Here is an 18160-nt window from a genome sequence, read left to right on the forward strand (position 1 = left end):
AGGTGTAGGACAAGCAGCTGATTTCCCACATCCCAAAAATAATGGTAATCGCTTGTTCACATTAAGATTGGAAGTAGAATTTGACGAATAGGACCTCGAAGTATTTTGAGCACATCGTGTTGCTCAGCATGACGAAATGTGCATTGTTACAACACGGATGTATGTAATGCTGTTGAACGGCTGTGAACTACATTGTATTGTACACAGTCTGCTCCTTGAACAACGCGACGAAATACTGTACGCCGGGCTTTCTTTATACGTAGATAAACTTAATTATGTATGTTGACAGGATATTCGGCATGCAGAAGCCCGCCCTCCAACCACTCGATGCCAGTTCCACTATAGGCCTTCTTTAATCCATTCCGCAACTTCCTCTGCAGCCCTCACACCACCGCTCCTACGGCATCTACGAAAGGGCCGTTTCTACCTTCAACACACGCGCGACACTAAAGCAAGCATGCGTCTGAGGTCTACCGGTCTCGCTGTCATTGTGGCTACCTGCTACGCTAACGGTATCGCCCGATCTACCGCGGAGCCTACCCCGGCGATAGTCTCAGGAGAGCTACAAAATGCGCTGCATTTTCATGGCGAGATACTCCACGACGACAAAAGGTTCCTGCGTGCACCCATAGCAGCGGGCCACGAAGATGAAGATGAAAGAGAAGATAGATCGTTGCTGTCATGGATCACTTCTGATCTTTCCGGCGGCGCAGAAAAACTGAGAAGAAGAGAAGTGAAGAAGTTGATAAACGACGTGGTGAAGAACCCTGTGTTTTACAACGAACTTGTAATGGCCGACGCGACCAAGCTTGCCCAAACTTATGCAACGTGGAAAGCTTTGGGTGTTAAACCGAGGTACCTGGCCCAAAGCATGACGAACGCTGGCTTCGGCGGCGACGAATACAAACGCTTTGCAAAAGGTTACGTTGATTTTCTGAAGAGTGACATTCAGATCCAATAAGAGCCCGGGTGGCAGCGTTAGCCCTCTAGCATGGAGAGAGGAGGGGGGAGAGAGTCATTAGCTAAATGACGACTGAAAAGATTAAAAACGAGAGAGAGACATTTACCACAATCGTACCTCTTTTATCTACATGTATCGCTGTTTGTTGTTGTTGCTGTTGTTTTCATCACGGGCGGTGGCGCGCAGTTTCGCAGTATGTTTAGGTGTATTCACCTATTGCAATCGGACTGCTTCAGCTCGATTTCAAAACGAGGGGCGGAAGATTAGTATATGGGCATTCCTGCGCAGCAGGAATAGAGTTCTCCCTCATCGAAGGAGTGGCAGCGAGTCATCCCAGTTAAGCGAGGATGAGTGCGGGTATGTCGGCACGGCCTATCCCGCCAGGAGTGCGAGCGGTGCAGCCACTCAGTTTCGGAAATCTCGCCAAGCTACCACCTCACCACACCCTCTAAGTATTGTTTAGTTTAGGATCCAACTCATTCCGAGTGAAGGGCAAGGCCTTAGACCTCACTGAAATAAATTAGAATTTATTGTGGTTTGCAGATTTTTTGTCGCTCGGATTTAGGGCTTAGATCGATCTCTGAGATAAAATAATTCGAAGACATAAACATGCGACATGGTGGTAAATCGACCTCCAGGTGTAGGTAAGTCGCACCACCTCTTCCTACTAAATATAACGGGCGCATCGTTGGTTCTCAGGACACCGAGGTAACGTCGCCGGCCACTGCTACTCCGATACGGCTCTGTTGGACGTGTTTAACGGCTCGTTAGCTTCGTCTGTGAGTGCACTAGCGACTCCTGTATCGCTGGGCTTTCCGCTTGTCTGTCGCGCGAGCTGAACTCCGCTATGTAAGACCGCATGTCGATACTACGCTACCATACTGAAACTTAGTGTGTCTCCGGCCCTTGCGACTCTAATACTAATCTGTTGAACGTGTTTGATGGCTCGTTAGCTTCGTCTGTGAGTGCACTAGCGGCTCCTGCTTTTTACAATGAGCCCACCACGTGGTGGTGATTTGCCATTCGACAAGCAACTTCGAGGCTCGGTGACGTTCAGGACTGGCCAGCGCTCATCAGGCCCGCGTAAAGGAATCGTGAAGTCGTTCAAGTTTGTGGCCGATGCAGGCTACTCAGTGGCCCGGGCTCAAATGTTTCGCTTCCTCTCAGCTCAGGAGTTTGATGCTGAAGTTGACGTGATCGAAGACAGGAAGGTATTCATGAAAGCCACTAAGAACGCCCGCCAGCAAGACTTCAAGGTCTCCGTATCCAACTTCTGGGAGCTGCTAAAGCATCGTTGAGCCTACATCTCCGAAGCTCTACTAAACGGCAGCCGGACCACCGCCTTTGTATTCCGTTTTGACCATGCATATCTACGATACGCATGTCGTCCATCCTTCGACGTTTCGTCGACAAAAAAGCAATTGCTCAGGATAAGAATACATAGCTTCCAACTTAACCTTGTACGCATGCACGTCGTGTGGCACAGCCTCTCTTGCGGCTTTCGTTAAAACTTTTCGTGTCAAATTCATATCAAAATGCAAGGCTCTACAAATGGTGCTTAACGAAACATTTTTCACTTCAGGAAAATTGTTTCGTATGAACTCCTGTAGCTCCTCTAAATAAAATGTAGGGTGGCCTTTCACGTACTTTCGAACACGGGTTACCACGTCGTTCGGCCAACGCGACGAGCGGTTAGTTCGATCTCCTTCATCAACCACACCATCGGTCAAAAACAACTTGTACCAACGTTGCAGTGTTCGCACGTTAGGCCCAAATATATCGCTAACATACTGCATACATATTCCATACACATGCATAAGAAAAACGGCTCGCCAACGGTAGTCGAGAGAGTACATGCTGCACTTGTGCAAGGTGAAGGTTTTCGGAAACTGCGGTGCTTCGACAGATCAGCAGCGCGATCTGCCGACCACTCGTCAAGTGTCCAGATGTAAGTGTCCAATTGCATATTTTATATATATAAAGCGCGGCATTATAATCCGTACACAGACATCGCGATTTAAATTAAATCGGCCCGAATTTCGTTTTTGGATCGGCAATTCGACCACAGATAGCGTAAATCGATATCGATATCGAGGCTGGCGATTATAACTTGGAGGATTTAATGGCCATCTGTTTTTATATCGGGCGCCAGATATTATAACTTGGGCAAAACACTAGGTGAAAACGACAAACGCATTGCAAAGCATAATACCCCTATGACTAAAATTAAAAAATATTGAGCGACGTGGAAATAGGGCGTGACACACGAGAGCTTTAAGACCGACCCAGCGTCGAGCAGGAAATCATAGGACCATTGGGCTGACTGCGAGCTGCTCATGGCTCTCAATTGCCGGTGGGTCGATTTAGCTAGAGCGCTTCAGCTAGATTTGAGTGTCGTTTCACCCCCTCCGACTGAAAACATGGGCAATATATTTTCCGTTTGGAAATATAGCCTGGAGAGAGCTGAAAGAACTCAAGAATATTTTCACCCTGCACGTTCAACGCTTTTAATGTTTTCACTTCGATCCACTGTTAGCACTGCTAACTTAGCAAAGCATCTCAACTTGGGATTACGCTGGACAAAAGAGATAACCTATACAGACACGTCACAATTTGGTAACGCTTAGTTGTCATCACCCTCAACGTCCGGATCCACGATCTGGCGCAGAGCATCCGGCACAAAGTCGAACGCGGCCTTGTCCTCCACGCCGTACGGCTCGATGAGGCTGGAGCCATCGTCGTGAGCGGCGGCTTCGAGCGCGTCGCACGCCTCCAGGAACGTCATGGCGCTAAGCTCGTCGTACGTCAGCTTGGTGGCCTCCATGAACTTCTGGATGCGGAAGTTGCGCGCCAGCTTGTTCACCGTGATGTTGTCGGGCGACTGCACCAGCTCCGTGTCCACGATGTTGATACCGATCTCCGTGTCGCTCGTCATGCTGCGGCGGTTCCAGTTGGCCGAACCCAGCGAGACATACACATCGTCCACGATCACCAGCTTGCTGTGGATATACAGTTCCTTAGACTCCTTAGTCGAGTAGAGCTTGAACTTGTCCGGGAAGGCCTTCTGAATGGGGGCCACCATGTCGTACAGATACTTGGCATAACCCGTGTAGCTCAGCCTCGACGGTGCGTTGCATGATGACAATGAGGCGCTCGATGCTGGGCATCATGTCCATGATGGCCTCCAGCAGCTCCGGCACCAAGATGAAGTACTGGTCCTGGATGAAGATGTAGTTCTGCGCGTTGCGGATGGCCTTGATGCGCGCGTGGAAGATGGACTGCTCGCCCTGCGGCGCGAAGCCGTAGTGGTCGTAGTCCGGGCTGAAGGTGCGGCACAGCTGTACGGCGTGCGTGCCATCCTCGGGGATGTCCAGCGGCGTCTCGCTCTCGTCAATGGGCGGCAGTGTCGAGTACTCGGGGTTCTCGAAGTCCAGTAGGTCGTCCATGAGGTCCTGCGACGGCTTGGGGTCCGCGTTCCAGCGGTCCAGGAAGTTGCAGGCCACGTCCTTGGTGGCGGGGCCCTCGATGCGGGCGTGGGCGTCCAGCCATCCGTTCCAGAGGCACTTGATGCCCGTGCGCTCGCGCAGGGCAGCTTGGTCGTGCTCGAGCGTGTCCCAGCGGTCGTTGGTCAGGTCCACGCCGCCCACGTAGGCCACGAGGTCACGGCCCTTGCGCACGATCACCGACTTCTGGTGGTGCGACGACGTGGCGTGCGGCAGGCGGTCGTCGTACACGAAACGCGCGGGGCCGAACTGCTCGGGCGGCGGCAGCGAGTTGATGATGTCGCGCACCTCGTGGTTCTGCGCGCGCTCCGTGATGTTGGACCACACGAGCATGCGCCAGTCGGCGCCGCGCTTGACGGCGGCCTCGGCCAGGTCGCAGAGCTTGGTGTCGGGCTCGTCCGGCTTGAACGGCACGTTGCACGTGCCCCAGCCCGTGAGGTACACGAGGTCGCCGCGACGCACGTCCAGCATGTCGTCGGCCACGTCGTTGAAGTAGCTGGCGGACGCGGCGTAGAGCTTGACGCGGTTGCCCTTGGAGTAGAGGTGCATGCCCTCGCGCCTGTAGCCGTCGCGCGACGTGCGCATCTCCTCCTCGGTCAGGAACCAGCGCGAGGGCTCGAGGTAGGGCTGGTCGAAGGGCGCGGTGGCCTCCTTCTCGGGCTTCTTCTCCTTGTGGAACGGGTCCAGGATGAAGTGGAAGGCGCGGCTGAGTCCGTCCATGGCTGGCAGAGGGGGAGCACGAAGATCGACTTGAGCTGCAGAGCGCAAATGCTGGAATGAGGAGGGGGATCTTGGCTCGGGAGCCCGGCTATATGCGTCTTTGTATGGTGCCACGCATGCGCGGAAATCAGTCGGATTTCGGGTCTGGCCAATGGGCGCGCGCGCAGACGCATGTGGGTTCACTTTGCTCGCGCTGCCATGGAGTGCAAGGCGGTATAGCTCGGACTGCTGTTGTGCTGAGTGTCAGTTGATATCCTATGTTGGTGGATGCTCGCGCAGACCATATTGCTGAGACGGAATCGCGGATGCGCCTCTTACCGCCGGCAAGCGACTGCTATAACATGCGAGCTCGAAACAGCGCCACCGCCGTGGTCTGGGTTGGGCCTTGCTTGGGCCTCGACATCGCCGGATCGGGAGCCACGGTCTATGCGCTTAAATCACCGTCGACAGGATGCATTTGCTTTCTTGCTCGAGGCGAAGGCGTGCGTGCTTGTTACTCGAGGCCGAGCAGCGAAGCATTTTTATCTTTTAGGCCGGATTCCTGCGTTGCCTTGGTGCTGGTGCTTCTTCAAATGGGGCGTTGGTCTCCGAGCCCGAGGTGATGTGGGGCGCATCTTCAACAACGCAAATCATCATCCACGCATTGCTGATTTTCAGAAAAAATGATAGAAGTAAGCGCTTTGATATCAGGTCGTGGATAGTGTGCGGGGCTTGGCGACTGCCATGCAGTGCTTCTCCCCGCATCGATCTGCACATGCCCACAATGTGTGAGCCACAAGAGGTATGTACGCAGGTGGTTAAAATAGTTTTAGCGTGCGTTCTAGTGTAGACTTGGTTCACCTTTGCATCAGATAGCTATGTAGGCCAGTTCGAGGTGAAGCGTTCCAACAATACCCAGTACACTGGAATAACAGTATGCACACACAATATCCGTGGAGAGGGGCTTCATTTCTTGGGTCCAATGGGGGGAAGTACGTTCGATGTTGAATGATTCAGCAATACATGTTCTCTAGTTTGCTTTGATTTGTTGCGTTTCTCTCAGTTCAAAGCACTGCTTCATCGGAAATTTTGGTTCGGTAACAAAACGAACGAAACCAAACCAAGTGATTTGGTTTGTTCATGTAGAATTTGGGAGACAGTTCACCTACGAGATGAAGAAGCGAATGTTTTTGCATTGAGACTTCATACTACCAGTACCAAAATAACGCAGCGGCTTCTTGTTTGGGTGACCCAAGCAGCTCGAATGAACGTTTTACTCCATCCGAACATGCTTCATGTTTTCTAGGTATTGTCTGTAGCCGGTCACGATGTGCTCGAGACTTTTATCACCATAGCCAACGTTCTTCATGGCCTTGGCAATCTTTTCCGGCGGAACATCTATGTCTCGCCACGCCGCATACACGTCCCACGTTTTCCTCTTCTTGCCGATGAGATCATCGTAAATTTCGGGGTTCTTCACTTTCCTTAAGCTTGGTAGTAGCGGATTTAAACAAATTGAACCCTCTTTCATCTTCTCCTTCTTCGTCCTCGGGGCCCGATGCTTCGGGGTTGCGTAGGAACCTTGTTCCGTCATGCAGGGATTCCGGAGGAGAATGCACCAAATCATCTTTCCCCACCAAGACTATCGCCGCGCCAGATATCACAGCGGATCCGACGATGCAACTCGCGTGGAGGATAGCCACAATGGCAACGAGAGAGAGCTCAGACGCACGCTTGCTTTTGGGTCGCGGATATGTCGACAAATCAAGATAGATGCGGCCCTTCCGTCAACGTAGTAGGATGCTTGCAGAGGAAGTTGCAGAATGAATGAATAGAGACTGGCGTGTAAATTAACGATTGGAAAGCGGGTTGACTGGAGCTGATCGTCTGAAATCAACCGTCAACAAGATTAAGTGCATCTGCATATATTATAAAGGAGGGGCAAAGACCGTCTTGTCGCTCAAAGAGACAACTGTAATCCAAAGCTGTTGTAGCGCCAGTTATAACGGAGTTGAAGTTTGTGTGCATACAGTAGGTGCTGCATACTAGGTACAGTACATACCAAATAAAAATGGCAAAACGCAACGATGCACAAAGTACGATAATTATATATGGTTAAGTGGACACATTTTGTGGTACATTATACTTTTATCCTATGTTAATATTAAAAATAAAATACATAACAGGCCTTTTGAGGAACTGACATCGGATAATTGGATTCTAGTACATGTACAACAGTAAAGTACAGTAGTGTAATACTACAGTGAAATACGGATCGATCCCTTATCAATTACTAAAGTACACAAAGTGATTTAGCGTCACGTATACACAATAGATCGAGGCCACCTGGTTCCAAGCAACTCGCAGAGTCGAGTTAAAGATCTGATATATTTTTCGCGACTTGACAACGGCTCGAGACCAATCTACATGTACGAAACACTTCAGCCTCCAACGGTTTTGTTTGTTCGAAGATGATAGCGCTGACAATGCTGCCACGTCACTTTCAATGAATCCCCCCTCATTGCAGTTATCCGATGATGAAGTTCATCGTCGTGCGGCCCGTGAATCTGTATACTTTGAATTTATTAGCTGTATTACCACTAAGGTAATATCTGTGATGAGGAATTATTTGTACGGATTTTACATTTTTGAGTTTCTTTGCCTGTTGATATTTGAATAGTCAAGCGGTGATCCAGGATAATTGTTGGGTTTATCTTCGTCACTTCGCAGCGCGGTAATTCGATTCCACATACCCGAGCGTCACCCATGCATTGGTGACTACGCCATATGTACTAAACTATCGTTTTGCCCGAATGTTTTCAAAGCAACCAATATCTGGGCGATTGGTTACCGTCACGCACACGCTTATGACATCCTGTCACAGAATCTAAGTCTTGGACGACCTGAAAAGCATTGCTTTCACAATTAAATTTACCACCCAACACGATGAGACTTCCTGTTTCCAGCACAATGACTCTCATTGCCTTTGTTTGGTTTCTACTTGCCTCAGTGGACTCGCAAGCAACCATCAAGAACACGGAATCTAATCCGCGCCCAACTCTGTTGCTTACTGGTGATTCACAGACGGAGCTAGGCGCTGACCCAGCAAGAATGGGCTGGGTATCGCTATTGCAGAACGAATACATCCGCTCAGCTGACGTCATCGTGCGCGGCGTCTCCGGTTACAACACGAAATGGTTCCTGAAGTACGTGATGCCCACAATTGAGGACGAAATCAGGGATAGAGGGTATACTACCCCATCCCTCGTCACAGTTTTGCTGGGCACCAACGATGCTGTTCTGGTCAACGGCAGTAACCCAGAGGTGCACGTGCCGATTTTCGAGTACAAAGAGAATTTGATCAAAATCGTGAACGGCTTCCAGAATATCACCCCTGGTGCTGGCATCCTACTTACCACTCCTCCCCACGTTGACGATGGCGCGAGAATCAAGTACGCTTCAGAAAGAAACGATACGAAGCGAGGACTCGTCGACCGCTCCAACGCCGTGACAAGCAATTACTCTCAAGCGTGTGTCGATGCAGCAAACGCTCTCGGTATCCCGGTACTCGACTTGAACGCGCACTTTAACGCCATGACTGAGCCAGCGAGAATCGCTCTCCTACAAGATGGCCTGCATTTTAATGCAAATGGAAACAAGATCGTCCACGAGTTGCTGCAGAGTAAGATCGAAACCGAGTTCCCTACACTGAGCGAAAAGCTTTCGACGTGGCAATCTCCGGCAGCTAGCAAGTATGTGGTCGAAGACCCGTGGACGGCAGGTGCAAGCCAAACACCATGAGAGCGTCTCCTACTACATGTACAGCTACCAACATATCGATCGAAGATATATGTAGCTGCAGCGAACCTTCAGCTTCATACCTGAAAAGCGTTCAATAATACAAAGCATCGGTTCAACGAGAATCATATATTGTGAAAATCCACTCCGATTGTGCCCCGTGTTTGAGAGACAAGCGAGGCGTGGCAATCAAATCTTGCTCACCGAGTTCGCTGTTTGAACATGATTTTCACACATTATGGCTTGTCGGGATGGCCTTCTGAGCGAGAGTAATCAAACTATCCTGTGGTGAGTTCGACGTCTCAACTTGTCACTCCGGAATCCGCCACCTCCAGCGCAACCGCGACTCCGACGCCATGTCAACCTCACCTTTCGACGAGTTCAGCCACGGGCTTAGCCGTGCGTTCCAATTCATCGTCGACCCGTTCCACCTCAAAAAGAAACCCGCAAAGGAAGCCACCGCGCCATTCGACCAGCCCTACCTCGAGCCCACGCGATGGTTCCTCACTGCCGAAGAGATGAAGACATCGCGCAATGGCCACGAGCGTGAGGGCATGCACCTCTACTCCAAGGGCAACCGCGTCAAGCTCTACGTTGCAACTGCCGGCTACTTCAGCGACGTGGCCGACGACATGATGTCCGTCCGTCAAGGAGACCTTGTGTATCTAACGGGTTGGGGCACCTGCAACGTGCCGTTCAAGCCGCACGAGCCCGACACCAAGCTCTGTGACCTAGCCGAAGGTGCCGTCAAGCGTGGTGCCGACTGGAGAATGCTCGTGTGGTCCAATCTCACTGAGAGAGCGCAGAACCACGAGGTGCGCGACCTCATCAATGCCCTGCCACCACCGGAGAAAAACGGGCCCGCGCGCTTTGTGTATGATGATCGCCTACCATTTCCCACTTCCTCGCACCACCAGAAGTCGGTGATCGTGCGCAAGGGCCGTGACCTCGTGGCCTACGTGGGCGGCGTGGACCTGACCAACGATCGTTGGGATACCGTTGAGCACGATCAAGCTGACCTGCGTGAGCGCACGGGCATCAAGTGCCTCTGGAACGGATGGCTGGACGCCCACGCCCGCATCGAGGGCCCCGCCACCAAGGACGTGGCCTGCAACTTCCTGGACCGCTGGAACGCGGACCCCAAGCCGTCGCAGGACCTCATGGACGACCTACTGGACTTCGAGAACCCCGAGTACTCGACACTGCCGCCCATTGACGAGAGCGAGACGCCGCTGGACATCCCCGAGGACGGCACGCACGCCGTACAGCTGTGCCGCACCTTCAGCCCGGACTACGACCACTACGGCTTCGCGCCGCAGGGCGAGCAGTCCATCTTCCACGCGCGCATCAAGGCCATCCGCAACGCGCAGAACTACATCTTCATCCAGGACCAGTACTTCATCTTGGTGCCGGAGCTGCTGGAGGCCATCATGGACATGATGCCCAGCATCGAGCGCCTCATTGTCATCATGCAACGTACCGTCGAGGCTGAGTATACAGGCTACGCCAAGTATCTGTACGACATGGTGGCCCCCATTCAGAAGGCCTTCCCGGACAAGTTCAAGCTCTACTCGACTAAGGAGTCTAAGGAACTGTATATCCACAGCAAGCTGGTGATCGTGGACGACGTGTATGTCTCGCTGGGTTCGGCCAACTGGAACCGTCGCAGCATGACGAGCGACACGGAGATCGGCATCAACATCGTGGACACGGAGCTGGTGCAGTCGCCCGACAACATCACGGTGAACAAGCTGGCGCGCAACTTCCGCATCCAGAAGTTCATGGAGGCCACCAAGCTGACGTACGACGAGCTTAGCGCCATGACGTTCCTGGAGGCGTGCGACGCGCTCGAGGCCGCCGCCCACGACGACGGCTTCAGCCTCATCGAGCCGTACGGCGTAGAATTCAAACCGCAGTTCAACCTCGTGTCGGATGGCCTGCGCCAACTTGTTGACCCGGACGTGGTGCCCGAGAACGACCCCTCCAAGAAGATTAAAAACTTCATGGAGAAGCTCGGACCCAAGAAATCGTAGCCGTAGGGACGTTGAAGTTGATCTGAAGTGAAGCTGTACAGCAGCGAGAATAAAAGTGCATTGCTGGCCATGCTGGCGCGAACTGTTGCTGCACGAGAGCGGCTGAGGTGGACCATGTTTCGCAGACGCTCCGGCTAATCTGGCCTGTCCGTGAGATTCTTGCATTCGTCCAGGCCTCGGTCGCCGCATACTCGATGCAAGTACATGTACGTACACGTACTTAAGTATATATTCCTGGAAACTACCGGTATGTCCTAAGTATGCGTTTGCTTGCTCGACGCTGCTTCGAATCGCAGAGGCGATCCGTTGTGACCACTGTGGTCTCTTTGCCGTGACTCCGTGACGAACTTCGTCCAAGGTGGACTGAACTCAGGGTCGTGCCTCAGAGATTTGCCGCAATAACATCCATGTGTTTACGGCACTGTGCTGCACAACTCGTTGATGATCGGGGAAGCTGGGGATGCATGGGCGCTTTGGTGCACCAAGCTTCCACACTTCCTGCCCAAGGAGCACTCTTGGTCATTGCCAACGACTCACTGCACCGTGAGCAACTGTATCGCTCAACAGAATTTGCAAGGCCGTCCAAATCGAAGCAATGCTTACATGTACATACATGCATCTCCGCATCAAATGAATCCCTTGCGTTCATCACGAGTAAACGGTACTCCACGATGTGTCCTAGAATCCGTCGCAGATTTTGACTGCACCGATCGCCTATCCCCTGGTCCCTTGTGCGTGCATCATCCTGGATCTCCCTCCGGCCATCGACGCTCACAACCACATTTGCAGCCGAGACCATGCTGCTATCCCTTCGCGCCAAGTGCGTCGTGATCGCCGTTATCGCCGCTGCAGCAGTTATCGCCTGGTTGGTGATCGCTCTCGCGGACACCAAGCCCAAGCTACGTCCGGTAGTCCTGCTGACCGGCGACTCGCTCACGGAGCATGGCACCGACGTCTCAAAGAGCGGCTGGGCTGCATTACTACAAGGCAAGTACTCGACCACTGCCGACGTGGTCAATAGAGGCCTCCCGGGCTACAACACGAAATGGTTCTTCAAGGACATCGCCCCTACTATCGAGCGCGAGATCCGGAAGGGCGTCTACAGGACGCCGTCTCTCATCACGATTTGGTTCGGCGCCAACGACGCAGCACTGACAACGGGCTACAACTCGGCCCAGCACGTATCAATTGAAGACTACAAGGAGAACCTGAAGAAAATCGTCAGCGACTTTTGGACGGCAGCGCCCACGGCCGACATATTGCTGATCACACCTCCACACGTCAACGATGCGGCCAGAGCCAAGCTCGCGGCTGCACAAAATGGCTCAATCGACCGCACGAACGCGATGACGAAGAAATACGCCCAAGCGTGTGTGGAAACCGGCGCCAGTATTGGCGTGCCTGTGCTCGACTTGAACTCGTACTTCAACGCGATGAATGAGACCACTCGAGACGCGCTGCTGATCTCCGACGGACTGCATTTCAACTCGTCGGGCAATGAACTCGTGTACGAACAGCTGACGGAGAAAATCGCTGACGTGTTCCCCAGCTTAGCCACTAAGCTGAAGGTTTCGCAATTTCCAGGGTATAGCACATACGCAGCCTCCGACCCGTGGACTTCGGAGGACGACGAGTAGAGAGAAGTCTACATTGTAACATACAATAGAACGCAGGTTTTGAAATAACGAACGGCATAAAGCTAGCCTAATCCGATAATTTTGGTAGATTCTTAGCAATTGAGCAAGCGTTGGTGCAAACAAAAACAATGACTGTTGCCCGTAACATTTATACTGCGTTGTTGTGTACCAGCATGAGTACTCTCAAGCCCAAGGCTGATGCCTCGCCGTTGCCAAATTCAGATCCAAGTTCAGAAACCACTGCAGGGTAACGGCTGGTCTAGTTGAAGTTGGCTCGTGTGCAGCATTGCGGGCCCCCCGCATTTCTCGTTTTTGCCCGTCAAGAGCAGCTTCCTGTATCCTGTCGAGCCTGCCGGGGGTAATCATGCAACAATCCCAGCATGCTCACGAAAAGCAGACGCTTCTGGATGGCCGTCGCGTGGTTCGTCGCAGCTTTGGTACCCCTCCGCTGCGGGTTTGGGAACTTCGCGTGCTCCTCGTCTCGCTCGCGGTGTTCGTGGGCGTCTATGTGGCCGTGGAGCTCACGAAGAAGCGCCACCCCCTTCAAGTCGAGGCGGAGCTCAAGCTGTTCAAGCCTCTGTTCGACGCTCAAGCCCCGCCCGAGACCTTGTTCCCCTACACTGACGAGCAGGAGACGTTCCTCCCGCCGATGTTCATGGCGCCAGGCATCGTGGGCTCTCGCCCGATTCCGACCAACAATTGGTGGGGCAACATGATCGCTGCCACGCAAGAGGCTGGGGTGCAGCCGATCTGGGCAAACCCGTACTCGCTGCAGCCGATGCTCACATCGGCACCCTACGGTCTCACAATCAGCTACCCCTACCCGACACGAGTGTTTGGCGGCGGACGATCTGGTAATGGCATCGCGGAGAAGTTCTATCGCCATGGTCACGTCCCTGACTTCACTTTCTCGGCGATGGAATTCACGACTCCACCCGTATTTGAGGTGTTTGACTGGGACGATTTGAGTGTTCAAGTGCGCTTTAAGTCTCAAGCTGGCCCCAGCGACGAAAACAGCTTTGAAGCTACTCTCGTAAGCGGGATGGCATTCGTGACTGCGAAATACGCGTCGCTTACTCCACGCATCGACACTGTCTACGCCATTCTCACCGTGAATGGTCAGTCGACTGCCTCAGGGTTTACGGCCACTGATAGTCGTTTTGTACTTACGCTCAACAATGGGCAGACATGGGCACTCTACTTTTCATCTGAAGTCACGCTACAACTCGGTGGATTCTCCACTTTTGTGAGCTCGAGTTCTTTCTCAGGAACCATCCGAGTGGCGATGGTCCCAAATCCAGACAAGCGAAGCGTATTTGACGAGACCGCTGGCTGTATTCTGGAAGGAGGCAACGTGGAAGCGCAAGATGTAAACACGTACGCTTATGTGTGGAAATCGAGTGGCTCGTGCACAGAGCCTAGCGGGTTGCTACATTATGCACAAATTCATCATGTGGATACATTGGACAGGTCGACAGCGGTTGAGGTAGAGGGTGTCGTCGCGTACTCAACAACAAGAGGACCAATGCAGGCATTGATAACTACGACGGCTTCACCGATGTGGAGGTTCATGGACACAACAGATATCCCAATTTCATTTTATCCGTCTCGTGCGCCGTCACCAAGCGATGTAGAACAATACAGGATCAAGGAGACTTTGATCAAAGACATTGGTTCAACGTGGAAGATCCACGTTAGTGGCAGCTACTACTTCAACGGCAAAGCAGCGCAGAAGTACGCGTCGCTTTGCCTTATGGCTGCCGACCCATCTGTAGTTGGTACGGGTTTCGATTCGAAAAACTTATTGCACCGCTGTCTTACCAAGCTGAAAGCGCTTCTAGCTCCGTTCTTGACTAATTCCTGGAAGTACACACTGAAATATGACACTGTATATCGCGGGATTTTAAGCTCCCAGGGGTTCGCTCTAAACGACGTCAATGCGGATTTTGGCAACACAATGTACAATGATCACCATTACCATTATGGATACTGGATCGTGACGGCTGCAATTGTCAACAAGCTTGATCCAACATGGTCTGGAATAGCAGAGTTGAACCGCATGACCAGTTTCCTTGTGCGCGATGTTGCAAATCCATCCTGGGATGACCCTTACTTTACAAAATTCCGTAGTTTTGACTGGTTTCGCGGACATTCGTATTCGCATGGCGTCTTATCGTTCGCCGACGGAAAGGATCAAGAGAGTTCATCGGAGGATATGAACTTTCACTATGGGGTCGCGCTATTTGGACAGGTGACGGGGGACGAGGAACTTGCTACAATTGGTAGACTGATGGTAAAGATTAACGCGCGAGCAATCCAGACGTACTTCTTGCTGACAGACGCGAATCGTGCGCAGCCTGCGATGTTCCGACCCAACAAAGTCACGGGAATTTTGTTCGATAACAAAGTGAACTACGCTACATGGTTCAGCCCCGAGAAGTTCGCAATTCACGGAATTCAGATGATCCCAATATTGCCTGTGACTGAGTTCGTGCGCACACACGAATTTGTAAGTGAAGAATGGGACCAAGTTCTCTCAAGCATTCCAGATATTGTCAACGATAATCTGCGTAATCCTTGGTTGTCGTTACTTTATGTGAACTATGCCACGATCAACAAGACGCTCGCGCTGACAAAGCTGGAGAGGACTAGGATGGATGATGGACTTAGTCGATCGTGGGCACTATATATGGCAGCGGTAAGCTCAGCGCAACCATTCACGACACGTAAGGTATGACGTCTACCGATAAGGGAAAGGTCAACTTTCCCATATTTTCTGCAAATACGAGAGCAAAATATGGGAAATAGGGGATTCACTTTTTTCTAAGCAATTGCAGAACCCAGCGCAGAGATACTCTGTCACTGGCTTTAAGAGCTAGGTCGGTTACCGAAGTCCGTCGATCCGTTTTCTCAGAACCGATGATCGAGAAGTCTGACTCAACCGTGGCAGTGTTTGGAGAGACAGTTGTATACCTCTCGCTAGTGTCGGGAACCTCGAGGAAGCTTCACCGAGCTTCCACGTAGGGTGAGAGCTGGCGAGACGATGATCAAAACCATCGTCGCCGTACAAATCGGCTTGTTGCTGGCGTTCTCTCTGCTGAGACTACTGAGCACCATCGTAAGGGAGAAGGCTTCATCTAGCAGCTCGAAGAAGGCAAGACCAACACCAATCCACCTAAAGTATTTCAATAGTTTCAGGGCCGATCCCTACCAGCAACATTTAGACTGCCAACATCCAGCAAAATGGGGATAATACGCAGTTCTGTCTACCGGCCTCAAGAAGCAACATTTTTTAATCGCCTGAGGTTCCTTTCGTCGAGACCCTCGAGGCCGATTTAGAAACGGAGGACACCCTGAAATTTACACTGGGTTTGGACATTGTGGACGTAATTATCGGACGACTTCTCTTCCACCCAGAACAGCTTAACGAGCTTACGCACGCACGAATCATGGAGATGTTTGTGAAACAAGGAGATGGATACACAGTTACTGTGAAGCGACCTTCTCGATTCCGTCTTTGTGTTCGCTGTCTCGGTCGAGTGCTTCATTTCGCATGGCTTCTAATGTGATGGATGCTACAAAGGAAGACAGCGAAATCCTGGAAACATACACACATGTTCCGACGTAGGTCCTGATGCCGCTTGTCGCCTCCTCTTCCGTGACCTGCCGCATCGCGGCTCCCTCGCGTGGGCGACACACTTCTCGTGGTGGCTCTCCCTGCCAACGACCAACAATGACAACTGTAGCGTTTTCCGACCCATCGGTCAGCTCTGCCTGTCGATAGGCATAGCCTTCGGCTTCCAGTTGGCCTGGCTTGACGACGGCGTAGATCTGGCGGTCGGGAATGGATAGCGCACGAATAGTTGGGACTGAATAGGCAAATACAACGCTTGGATAGGTCGATTGAGGGCTAATTGAAATTCGATGAATGACATAAACTAAGTTACCTCCGGCGCCTAGGAAAAATGGGTTTCGTTTCTTTCGTCCTTACGAGCCCACAGGGATTGACGGCTAGGGGGGTTGTATTGATGCTACTGTTGCTCGTTATGCGCAGCACGATTGACCTATTCAATACTGTGGAGAGGAAGAAATTTGGTGTGAAATCGACGGATAACTAACTCGGTATGACAAGTGGTCGCATTCGGTCTGCCCGTATGCTACTACATGGTATACATGGAAGCCTGCAACCAGATTTAGCCTTAAGTAGCTGCAACTCCTATTATTCGTGGTAGAAGCAAGCAGAAGTCAATCGAGCTGGACGAGAGGCCCAGAATATCGCTGTAGCTTGGCATATTACATCATATGAACAACCAAATTGCTCCCATATACAGGTTCTGGGGGGAAATCGTAAATTCCCGTATTGGTAGAGGTCTGTTCATTATAGAATTTCTATGTGGCAACGTCAAGTATTGAGGCATTCGAGATGGCACCACCGACGAGTTGACCGTATAAGATATCGGCGCCGAGTAACGACAGTATATCTTCATCTGTGGTGCTATCTGTGGTGTATGGCTCATTGCCTGTGTATCCATCTAAAGAAACACGTCACCGGAGCGGGTCTCAGGAATGTTTTACAATTATGCGAAAAACGGCGATTAAGGCGCCCTTCTTCACACTTGGATCCCGGTCAGCCAGCTTCAGGAACTTCGGGAAGCGCTTCCCATCGGTCCCAGTGGGAAGTTCTCACAGTTTTCTGGCTAAATCGGAGTACCCCAGCAAATTGGGTATATATTATCGGATTTCGTACCTTGATTTTGACTACATGGAATGGATGGATACTGAGTAATACTTCGAGATGCATGTTAGAAGGATGCGCTAACTTAGTAATTCTGGTTTCTGTATTACTCAGGCACTGAGGAGTGCTCGGATGGAGAATTGCGATACTTACTATTTACAGTATTCCCCTCCAATATGTGTCCAGAGCTGATTGAGCACCCTGTTCTTCCCCGTCAAATCGTTTTTGCATGGTTTGCTAAGTGCTATTACATGTAATAGTACAGTATTATTGTATCTCTAATCCCCTCTCAAACCGTTTCTTTTAATCCTGAGGGGCAGGCAAAAGAAGGCCTGCTCGAGGACAGATTCGCCCGCAAACTCTTCGTTCATCACTTCTCATTTTGCATCACTGTACTCAAGACCCCTCCGGAACGTAACACCTGAAAACAGAGTCCGCCATGAGATTTCTGCTCTGGGTTCTGATTGTTGCTTTAGCGACGCTGCTGGAAGCTACAGCTATGGTATCGGCATGGAGCGTAAACTCCGAGCTAAACGAGACGCGCTGATGGCCTTTGGGGATCAAGTTCGTGCTCTCTCTGCTACTCCGATTGGAGAACCCAAACGACAACTAAGGCGCGCTGGTGGTGATGGAGCGAACACAAATGAGGCGATACTGGTCAATGAAGATAGAGGCCTTCTCGACGGAGTCGCGAAACTTGCCGCGAAACTTGGCACCAAGTTGACAGACAAAATTTCCATTCTCACGTTTAAAGCAATGCGTAAACTGAAACTGTCGCCTCAAGAGCTTGAAGC

At 51.6% G+C, this 18160-nt stretch overlaps 6 protein-coding genes across 6 annotated transcripts; 5 read left to right on the forward strand and 1 right to left on the reverse strand.

Moving 5' to 3' along the window:
• Nucleotides 1-1649: 1649 nt before the first annotated feature.
• IUM83_08559 (uncharacterized protein) lies at nucleotides 1650-2259 on the forward strand (the record flags this gene model as incomplete). Its single annotated transcript, XM_067932939.1, has 4 exons — nucleotides 1650-1669; nucleotides 1733-1810; nucleotides 1915-1922; nucleotides 2129-2259. The coding sequence occupies 4 exons, from the start codon at nucleotides 1650-1652 to the stop codon at nucleotides 2257-2259; spliced, it is 237 nt and encodes a 78-aa protein (XP_067783363.1).
• Nucleotides 2260-3584: 1325 nt separating this feature from the next.
• Nucleotides 3585-5184, reverse strand: IUM83_08560 (PhosphoLipase D, Pi-PLD-like-1; the record flags this gene model as incomplete). Its single annotated transcript, XM_067932940.1, has 2 exons — nucleotides 3585-4025; nucleotides 4105-5184. The coding sequence occupies 2 exons, from the start codon at nucleotides 5182-5184 to the stop codon at nucleotides 3585-3587; spliced, it is 1521 nt and encodes a 506-aa protein (XP_067783452.1).
• A 3090-nt stretch (nucleotides 5185-8274) lies between these two features.
• On the forward strand, nucleotides 8275-8964 carry IUM83_08561 (GDSL esterase/lipase; the record flags this gene model as incomplete). Its single annotated transcript, XM_067932941.1, has 1 exon — nucleotides 8275-8964. The coding sequence occupies one exon, from the start codon at nucleotides 8275-8277 to the stop codon at nucleotides 8962-8964; it is 690 nt and encodes a 229-aa protein (XP_067783451.1).
• A 353-nt stretch (nucleotides 8965-9317) lies between these two features.
• IUM83_08562 (phospholipase D, Pi-PLD-like-1) lies at nucleotides 9318-10994 on the forward strand (the record flags this gene model as incomplete). Its single annotated transcript, XM_067932942.1, has 1 exon — nucleotides 9318-10994. The coding sequence occupies one exon, from the start codon at nucleotides 9318-9320 to the stop codon at nucleotides 10992-10994; it is 1677 nt and encodes a 558-aa protein (XP_067783352.1).
• Nucleotides 10995-11791: 797 nt separating this feature from the next.
• On the forward strand, nucleotides 11792-12631 carry IUM83_08563 (putative isoamyl acetate-hydrolyzing esterase; the record flags this gene model as incomplete). Its single annotated transcript, XM_067932943.1, has 2 exons — nucleotides 11792-12123; nucleotides 12385-12631. The coding sequence occupies 2 exons, from the start codon at nucleotides 11792-11794 to the stop codon at nucleotides 12629-12631; spliced, it is 579 nt and encodes a 192-aa protein (XP_067783316.1).
• Nucleotides 12632-12995: 364 nt separating this feature from the next.
• IUM83_08564 (putative endo-1,3-beta-glucanase) lies at nucleotides 12996-13843 on the forward strand (the record flags this gene model as incomplete). The annotated part of the gene is made up of 2 exons (XM_067932944.1): nucleotides 12996-13749; nucleotides 13818-13843. The coding sequence occupies 2 exons, from the start codon at nucleotides 12996-12998 to the stop codon at nucleotides 13841-13843; spliced, it is 780 nt and encodes a 259-aa protein (XP_067783450.1).
• Nucleotides 13844-18160: the final 4317 nt, after the last annotated feature.

The sequence above is a fragment of the Phytophthora cinnamomi genome, assembly GCF_018691715.1.
Source record: "Phytophthora cinnamomi strain GKB4 chromosome Unknown Contig99, whole genome shotgun sequence".
Lineage (NCBI taxonomy): Eukaryota > Oomycota > Peronosporomycetes > Peronosporales > Peronosporaceae > Phytophthora > Phytophthora cinnamomi.